Source organism: Dromaius novaehollandiae, chromosome Z, assembly GCF_036370855.1.
Source record: "Dromaius novaehollandiae isolate bDroNov1 chromosome Z, bDroNov1.hap1, whole genome shotgun sequence".
Taxonomy (NCBI): domain Eukaryota; kingdom Metazoa; phylum Chordata; class Aves; order Casuariiformes; family Dromaiidae; genus Dromaius; species Dromaius novaehollandiae.
The window spans coordinates 48952400-48962545 of record NC_088132.1 but is presented as its reverse complement, the minus strand read 5'-3'; the positions used below and the strand labels follow the sequence as shown (position 1 = coordinate 48962545).

The window sequence follows — 10146 nt, the reverse complement described above, 5'->3', positions numbered from 1 at the left end:
AGTGCAGTCAGATGCTGCTTTGCTGAAGTGCCTTTGTCTCTTTTTGCTGACCTGGCTGCATTATGTTGGTTCTGCAGAAACGTCGAATCTCCCTCCCCATTGCGCGTATTATGCTCTTAGACGGAGTTTGCTGACGTCAGGATGCAACGGCTGTGACTGAGCTGCCTGCTGCTCAGTTTACATGCTGAATTCACCTACAGTAGCAGCAGATTAGCACTGTAGCAAACATTTGTACTGTTGCTACTGTCACATGCAGTTGCATTCATTGACTTGCGGGGGCTGAAGCATTGAGCAAGAAATTAGAACACATTGCAAGTACAAGAGGATATGCGACAGGAATTCTGGAGGTTGCACCAGTGAGACTGAATATGGAAACGGGCAAATTAAAAGCCGAGCAAGCTGGGGATTTATAATGCAGGCAGCATTTCCAGGTTTCTTTTCCACTTTGCTCTCATCCTGCTATTGGATTTGAGATCATGTATGTGTTTTGCTGTTGATTACTGGGGGTGTTAAAATCTAATGAAAGAAGAGGATTCAGAAGGATTAATATGCTTTGATTTAAAGGGATTTTTTTTCTTATCCTTTTTGTTGATCTTTGTTAACACAGCTATGTCTTTATTACTCTTGTTTTAGGTCTGTTAATATTGTAGCCTTTGGAAATGAAAGAGATGGTTTTTCTGAAGACAATCAGCAGTCAAGTCTGATCTGGAGCTATCTAGGAAGAAGTGCTCTCATTTCAGAGACTGAAAGCAGTCCGTTGCTGAATTCTGCCAATCACATCAGAAATCCCGTTTTTACTGAATATCAAGCCTGTGTGTTTGGAAATGTCAGATTGGTGGTACATGACTGTCCTCTTTGGGTAAGAGATTGGTCTGAAACTTATTAACTGGAGTTGACAGTGTAGGCTGTCTTAATCAAATGAAAAAATATTTTTATTTTGAATGATTTTCATTATTCTGGGATTTTACTCATATTTTACTCATAAAAAATAATAAAAGCATATAAAATGTAACTAAGGCAAATACCAAAAATTCTCTGGGGAATATGACAGAATGTTCCTCATTAACAAGCCAATGTATTTCATAAGTATGATGATGAGATTTTCAGTTTGTTGTTTAATGAAATCTGTATTGAAAATAATCCAGAGTTAAACAAGAATGTCTTTGTGAAACTTGAATATAAGCCGTATCTCCACAACAATATTTATCTACAACAATAAAGCAAAACACATACTTTTTTTTTCAAAAATGAAAAAGGAATCGGTTTTCCAACTTTGAGAAATGACAGATATTATAATTTAATCTATTGCAAAATACAGTATATGGAGTCATTTTTTATCTGTTATAATGAATAATCACGTCTTTACTTGCCTTCCAATATAGGAAATAATGTTAAAAGGATTTTGGCACTGTTCCATGCTCTCAGCACTCTTGTTAGTAAGTGAGGCAGCTTAAGTGTGAGCAGAACAATGATTACATAAGAAATGACATTGATCATCTGAATGTGTTAAAACGTATTTTAATAACTATTTAGTTGCCTAATTTCAGGTACTTTACTGAGTCCTCGAGGACTGTACCTTCTGAGCTAATTTAAGGACAGTTTTGCATCTCCTATCAGTTTGTATCTTATCTAGATTAAATCCATATGGTTAAGGTGAGCTAGTCCTAGGCACAAATTTGGCAACTGTGTACACTGATAGCTCTACTTCAAGTGAGGCAAACTGCTCTTCATCCTCTACACAGTTCCTTTTAGCTATCAGTGTGGAAAAGCAGAGGGATGCATATGTGCAAAGTCAAGTCCCTCAGTGCATAGGTAGGCCCTTTTATAAGATAGTTTGCAGTAGAGGGTGAGTTTACTTATTTTCCTTTTTTGATGCTAGGAGAATATTTCTTTATTCTGCCATTGCATGTGTCTTTGTCAGCCCAGAATGCTGCTCAGCTTTTTGTGTATGTAGCATTGGTCAAAAGCTCAAGTGTGTTGGATGAAGTCTCCTGACTATAGCCCCATGTTTATGATACAGGGCATTTTACTATGCTCCATAGGTTTCTTTGAAATAGATTTATTAAGATCTTTCAGAAGTTCCCAAAATGCTCATGCACTGATGGGTGGAAAAATATAACAGGTCTGGGATGTGTGAGGAATGCTACAACAATTGCACTGTTTTAATGTGCACATGATCTGTAAAATAAAAGCAATGCTATCACAGGTTCACATTACTTTGTAAGCCTAAGATGACCAAACATGGCTTCCAAACAGCAGTATTAGGAAGCAAGGCTTTTAGGGCCTGTTTAAGTCTCTTTCCAGTGCTATGATTGAGATAGCAGCCTGCTTCTATAGTGATTGATATGGGCTGCTGAAAAATGGTTGTCCAAGATGACTACATTTTCTTAGTGAAGCAGTTTGATTTGGCACATTCAGCTGTTGATATCGTGTCAGTTTATGGTGCTGTTGGGAATGCTGATTCCTGATGCTGACTACCCATAAGTAATGTCTGACAGTTGTTATGGATAAATATTGGAGAATGGTATTTCCAACCTGCAGTGGGGCTACCTGCACAGTTGCTCCATTTCCCCCTCCCCAAGAACTGTAAATGTGTTAACTGACTGTACAGTGTACTATCTTCTTTGATATTGCTGGCCTTAAAGAATTAAGAGATTTCATGATTCCCAATGTGGAAAGTAATAATAGTGTGCACACCATATTTTGAGAAGATCTCTTTCCCAGTGACATTTAAAGAGTGCAGGAGAGAAATGTTGAGTTTAGGGAGCATGTTTATCATTTACAGAGATGACATGGAGTTTGAGAGATAATGGTGGAGCATACTTTTCAAAATCTGAAGGCAAAATGCCACTGTTTCCAAAATCACTTTTATCTCAGTGTATCGAGCATTGAGTATGTCACTCTGGCCTGCTATGTCCTGAACTGTGTCTATAAAGCTCTGTGCTGGTATCTTCCATATGGAGTGGACAGATACACAAATAGACAGATTTCTTAGTGATTGACACAGCTGGAAAACATTTTGACAAAAGATACAGACCTAGGCTGAGATGAAGCTATAAAGAACTGAGGAAACTGTATGTGCTATCCTTATTGCTACATATTGTGATTTTAATAACTGATCATTGCTAATGCATGCTCAATTTGTGATGTCATGTAGCACGCTGAACTAGTATGTGCCACTTTTTTTTTTTTTTTGGTAAACCTCAGTATGGGGGCAAGTAACTAATAAGGCAAGTAACTAATAACTAATCTGTAAGATAAATTTTATGAATTGCTTTGGTAAGAGTTGATTTATTTAGCAAGGTATATCAGATTTGACAGCCTTGGGAGCTGAGGTGCTGTTTCATTGGCTTGCATATAGTTTGCAGCCTCAGTCGCTTTACGCTGAGTTTTGTTAAGCTTGTGCATATGTACAAATAAAAACTGCAGAAAAAGTGCGGGGAAATTCTGTAGCTAATGGCAAGTAAATCATGATCAACTTCAGAAAAAAACATAGCACGGAGGCCATAATTCATGTTTTGATTCTTTTAATTATGATGCTGAACACTGGACAGCAGAATGAAAGCTTCACTGTTAGTGATGCTTCCCAGTTATGTTACCTCTTTTTTTCTTCTTTTTCTACAGCTTAGAGTAGTGCTGTATGGACATTAGGATGACTCAGTCCTAGATGGGAGTCTACTGTCTTTTTCTACTTTTTTTTTTCCCCCTCTGTGAATCATCTTTTTCTTTCTCATGGAACAGTACCTCCAGAAATTTGTTGTTTCCCCCAAGTTCATAAAAACTGTCCAATTTCTAGAGAACCCACTGACATCATCATGTTCTAGGTAGTGCATGTCAGTGCATATTAGTGGTGCGATGGGAGAAGGTAGGACAGCTGGAGTTTGAAGAGTACCTTGTGCTTGGTTAGGCACTCTGGAGGGGAATGTTGTGGGAGCCATGTTTATGAGGACCTTTTCTGGGTCATTGCCAGCGCCTGGTCAGAGACTTGCACAGAGCTGCAGACCTCCACGGGACTGACTAGTGCTCAAATAAATTAACTGCAGTTTTGAAAAGGTGTTCCATGAATCTTTTTAAAGAACTTCTCCCTTTCCACAGTCTCTTTCCATGAGTCCTTTCAGCTTTTTCAGTCTGCTTTTTTTTACTGCACCAACCATACTAGTTCCTTGAATTTGGTGAGTTTTCTTGTAAATGTGATGCTATCCTTAGTGTACTTTTTCTCTTCCCTCAGCAGCATCCTTATGCTCAGATTCCTGGGTAGGCTGGCTGGCCCTTTGGCCCCTGATCTTCTTTTTTATTTTATTTATTATTTTTAGAAATCCATTCATATTACTACTTCATTATAAAACTATAGATTGCAGCTTTTTGTTGTTGGTACGTCATCCTCATATTAAGGCTTAGCTGTCTGAGGTTGGCAGTTTACAATAATTGATCAGATCCTGTTATTTTCCCTACTTTTTTTTTTTTTTTTTTTTTTGATAGCAGAGCAATGCTAGCCTTCATGCATTTTTTTGGTCAGCTCAGCCCATTAAAGATACAAGTATTTTGGAAAGCCCTGAGTAAAAAACAAATGTGGCTTTTCAGGGTTGTGGTATGAATTGCTTTGATTTATGAAGAAGATACTTATATGCTGCATGTTACTTCGCTAAATTTGTTGAGGGGTCTAGTAAGTTACAGGCAGTGCACCTACAAAATTTGCCTTGCCCACTAGTGGAAGTGACTGATTAGAATTCTGTTGCCTGACAAACTTGCAGAGGTCACCTTCAAAGAATAGAGAAGGCTCATAGAAGCTGATGTAGAAAGTGTTGTTTGAAGGATTTTGGTTTTTTTTTTTTGCCAAATCCTGCAATACAAGAGCTAGGGGACACTAAGTAAAACTAGTTGATGAACAGTTTAAAACAAGTAAAAGAAAATGTTTCTTTATACAGCAGGTAGTTAACTTCTGGAGCTTGTTGCCACAGGAGTTTGAGAAGGCAGATGGCAGGCTCAAAGTTGATCAGTTAGTGGAGAATGAGTCCATAAATGGATTCTGGACAGCTCTCTAGCTTTTCAGCAGGTAGTCTGCACGTTCTAGACAATTTTCTAATATTCCTAATAACAGCAGTTTTGGATTGTGTGGAAGTACAAGGGGAATGGAACTGAGTGTGGCCAGGCTCCTGTGTTCTCACTAGAGAGCATCTGCTATTGCTACTGTTGCAAATGAAGTACTGAGTTAGAGGGACCATCAGGGCATTTCTTACATTCCTACTAACAACTTTTAGAAGGAGTGTGGGTATTGCAAGAGCAGAGTGGATTTCATTGTGATTCCAAAAAGGCATTCATGAATTACTTTTAACAATAGAAATATTGTCCTTTGGAGGAGTCATATGATTCTGTAGGGAAATTGCATCTCCATTGCCTGTCAAGGCTTTTTAAACTTCAGTCCTTGACAAGTATGATTTGCTGATGGCAGCAACATGTGCTGAGACATGTGTGTATCTAAGACATGTAAGAAAAGAACAAAGCTTTTTTTTTTTTCCTAGTATGTCTTGAGAGGAAGCAACAGGATTATAATTAAAATTAATAAGGTTGGAAGACCCTTAAGGTTGGGTCCTTAGTTGTGCCATTAGTTTTTTCTTTTGTCACTGGTTTTGTCAGTGGCTATCTTGGGAAGTGAATTGTGCCAAGAGCAGGAGGTGAGGAGAAATAGCTGCTAGATAAGTTTTATAGATGGTGTCTGGAATCTGGTTATTTATCATCTAAAGAAATCTCTTGCACTATTTTTTGCATGAAAACTGCCTTAAAGGTGATAAGCAAGGCGTGCTTAACTTGGCTAAGGCTCCAGATGTTCTGTCTACATGATGTGTTGGGCAAATAACCCTTCATTGACAGACACATTTTCAGAGAATTTTCCCAGTACACGAGCAGTAATCTAAACAAGCAACTGCAGATTTGCTGCAAGATGAAAATAATCACAGTAAGACCTCTGAGAGCCTATCTTTCTCCTTTATGTGTGTAAATGTAACATCCATCTTCAGGATTGGGGTTTGGGGAGGGCTAAGTTTAATGTGTAAGAGCATAGGGAAACTGCATAACTGTAACAGAAAACAGGGGTGTTGTGAGACTTTGGCTTGTTGCATTCTGCCTGTCTTTATAGCTGCTTGATATTATCACGGTTGGCTCTTACCTTAGGAATGGGTGGTGAGGGAGAGAGGGCTGGAATTGTACTAGACGACTGCTCTCCTCGGAGAGCCAAGAGGGGGGCTGGTGTCAGAATGGGGCCTGTATCTCAACAGGTGTTAGAAAACTGGAGTTTGGTCCTATGCTGAAGATAGGGTTAGTGCCAGGGGCTAGGACTAGGGATCTGAGGGCCACCCAATCTGTACCAGAATATCAGAATGCTGCCCCAGCCAGAGAGGTAGCTTGACGGCTCGTGTCAGGATAAAGCCACATCTCGGTACACATTGGTATCTAGGAGTCCTGTCCTCTGCTACAAGTTAGGACTATGGTTATGATTGGTTCTTCCCTTGTGCATAGTTGAGTTCATACTCACTAAAAACTTAGAAGTCTTGCCAGGATCTTTCTTTTTTTGTCTATCTTATGACATGAAAACATGTCATAGCATGGAGGTGTAAAATTGCATGTTACATTCTGTAAGAAATTCCCATACCTATTTTTTATTGGTAGTGCTCAAACTTGTTGCAGAGTTCTTGTATATTTGTGCACCTGTACGTTAGCCCTCAGTGGGGATTTTACTGGTTTTCCCCAAGCTCATACAGATGGACATGTACAAACTTGGGCTGAACTTGAAAGCAGGCACGTAGGAGAAAAGTGCTAAGGAACAGCCACTTATTCTGTCTTCCAGCATATGACAACTAAATATTCTTCTCTTATTCATGTTATTGTGATTATGAATAACCTTTATTATTTTGGGGGTTGTATTGTATTGCTCCCTCTAGCCTTTAGTTGTGTTAAACGTACACCAGTCTACTACAAGATTTTCTGTTGAGAACTTCACCAGCTAAAGTATTAGACCTGCCCCTAGATATTCTTGATTCTTACCTGACGATATGATAGGTTCTATGAAAGCTCATCTAGTTGCCTATCTCAAGGTAATGTAGCTGGTAATCTTACTACTACTGATGCTAAACTTGTGTTTATGTATTATCAACTTACTAAAGAGCAAGTATTGGCTATTAAACTGGACCTTTTTGTTTGGTCGAGCAAGGATTCTTTGATTGTTAGGAGTCTAAAGAGGTTCTGCTGGTTCTTGGGAGCAGCCCATGAGAAAAATTCATGGTTTAAATGCCACGCATGAGGTTATAAAATACTGTGCAATTTCTAGTGACGGTAGCTATCCAGTTTCCATAAAATAGGAGGCAGACAGAAGCTGAAACACATGGGTACAAGTATGAGCCTTTTGATGAAACCACACTGCAAAACAGTTGTGTAGAGAAGTGAATCAAGACTGAAGTTGATATATAGCTGGATTAACATAGTCTAAATGATGTTTTTAAATGCTGGTGGAGATCTAACTGAGTTGATTGAAAAAACAAATACCAAGAATATTGCTCTTAAAGCTCTTGTCAACATGGTGAATAGCTTTAGAATAGCTATTCTTATTAACTTGTTAATTAGATCTCTCTGATTCTCTCATTCCAGAACAAGAACATCTACTAAAGTAATTCATAGGAATACCTATTCTGCTTTAAGCTTATTTCCTGATTTAAGTCTTTGTAGAGACAAGGCCTAAATTGGGTACAAAGTGCACTGACAGTCTAGACAAATATTTGCCCATTGACATACTTCTGTCAAGTTAGTGTTCTCTTACATTTAAGAGTACTGCAGCTAATTCACCACAGATTTGGAACAATGATTATTTTGAAGTGATGAAAAATATCTACTCTATTGAGAATGAAAGCCACTTCACTTGCTGATAGCGATGATCTTTTTATATATTTTTATATATATATATTTCTGCCTCCCATCTCTAATGCTCTTATTTTTGTGATCTGTTCTTCACAGATCACATTGATCTCCCTCCCCTACTCCGCCACTGAACTTTGAGTTCTGTCCTTTTGTCACTTCTTCTCTGCCCATTTATTCTTCTATTTTCCATGTTTTCTTTATATCATTGCTTGTTTCTGGTGTCTTCTCAAAATCACAGGTTTTTTTAGTTTCTCCTCATGCTCTATAGGTCTGTTCTGAGATGGGTTCGAGTTCATTTTCAGTTCCCTGGATCAGGTCTAGATTTCTGTCAGAGTTTTCAGTTGAGTATATTTGCAAAACCAAGGCTTTCTTTGGTATTTACGAGCTACCTTCAGATAAAGCAGAAATTATGAAATTACAGTTCTCATGCAAATTACAAATATACAGGTAATAACTATATGTTACATGTAGATGGAGCACAGCTGTATATTAATTGAATACGAAATAACTTTAGGGTATAAATCTTAGTTACAGAGCAGATCAATGACAGGTGAGTAGGAAGTCAAAAAAGAAAGCTTAGTTAAGTGATTAAAGTCCTAATGCTGAAGACATTAACACTTGTTACTACATGGAAGCTTTTGTGAAGCAGATGAAAATTATACCTGACTGACAGAATTTTCATTTAAAGATTCCTAGGTACATAGAAGAGTTCTGTGTAACTCTCTTCCTAAAATATTACAATAAACAGTGGTTTTATATGAACTGCTGCATACCTCTGCCCCTGAAGTTGCTTTTATTTTCTTAACAAAAACATTTGAAACGTAAGTGATTAAAACAGTTTTTTTCCACACCAAGTATATTCCTAGATAAATACAATTTCTTCTTCTCAACTTCTGAATTCTTAAGAAGCAATTTATTATGCTGTGTAACTTGTTTTCCAAACAAGAAAATTATAAAGCACAAGTTCTGCTCTTTTCTGTGTTGCCTCTCTTCATATAAGAGATTGAACTGTCTGTCGAAGATGCTTCTGTGAGGTTTTGTGTTAAAGAATATTGTATAGTTGGTGTTTTCATTTATAAACAAGAGGATTCTTGATCAGTATTTTTTCTGTTTAGGATATATTTGACAGTGACTGGTATACTTCTCGCAGTCTCATTGGAGGAGCTGATATTATTGTGATTAAATACTCTGTCAATGACAAGACTTCATTTCAAGAATTAAAAGACAGTTATGTCCCAATGATAAAAAAAGCATTAAACCACTGTTCTGTTCCTGTAATAATTTCTGCTGTTGGTGCAAGAAAAAATGGTATGTATTCAATCTCATGTAGTAAACAGTAAAAATATCATTTGGAAGTTAGTTGTATAGTGAATTTCAGTAGAAGCTGGTTATTTTTCCGGGATGCTAACAGAAATAAATACTAGTATGCCTCTTCCACAGTCTTTTAGAATGACAGTAGTATGGTAATGTATTACGGTTCTGGAGACTGGTATATTGATGAGAACAATATGCTTACTTAACACTGGCGATGAAAGGCATTCTGCTTTGACCTCTACAATGACTCCTCTTATTGAGTCATACACTGGGATTAATTCTAGTGCTTTAAATTTACAAAAACAAGTTTGAGTGTATGAGACGAACTCTATAGTGTTGTCTCTAGTCGTTATCTCTAGTATAAGATATCTCTAGCGAATGAGGTTAGAATGAGGTCCATTAGCTTGGAGCTACTGGAGAGGAGGGTAAATTCTCTAGAATGCTGTGAGAATAATGAAATCACCTACCCTACAGATGGATGTTATGGTAACATAACCACAAAACACAGTGTGCTGCCATGTTAATACAGCTAAACTGTCATAGTAGAGTAGCTATGGTATAGCTCTGTGTTAACACAATGTTCTGTCCAGGCTAGTTAGTAGGTCTGGTGTGAGAACAATGAAAATTACTTTAGACTGATTATATACTTAGCACAGAGGGATTTTTGGTTTTTGGCTTTTTTTTTTAAATAAATATGAACATCATAGTCACACAACTATGGATAGTGATTCTGAGAACTGAAAAACTGAGTGGGCTTCAAAGTGGCCCACTATTGACTGGCATAATTCTGATGAAAACATGTTTATGGTTTGGATAGGTATTAGTACCTTTGGTCTGTTGACATCAAGGAAATAAGCTTTAAAAAAATAACAGATACTGATAGAACAAACACACAAACTTTATTCTGTATTTTGAAGCATTTTATAT

At 37.6% G+C, this 10146-nt stretch overlaps 1 protein-coding gene across 4 annotated transcripts in view; it reads left to right on the top strand.

Annotated features, from left to right (window-relative positions):
- The first annotated feature begins 205 nt into the window (after positions 1–205).
- LOC135324742 (rho-related BTB domain-containing protein 3-like) overlaps positions 206–10146 on the top strand; it is a 34571-nt gene continuing 24630 nt past the window's right edge. For all 4 annotated transcript variants that reach the window (XR_010386021.1, XM_064501611.1, XM_064501612.1 and 1 more), the window contains exons 1-3: positions 206–478; positions 634–859; positions 9021–9213. Coding sequence is in view for 3 of the 4 variants with exons in the window: in XM_064501611.1 (XP_064357681.1) it covers positions 477–478; positions 634–859; positions 9021–9213 (421 nt within the window). In the remaining variant the exon portion in view is untranslated. The remainder of the gene's footprint in view (positions 479–633; positions 860–9020; positions 9214–10146) is intronic.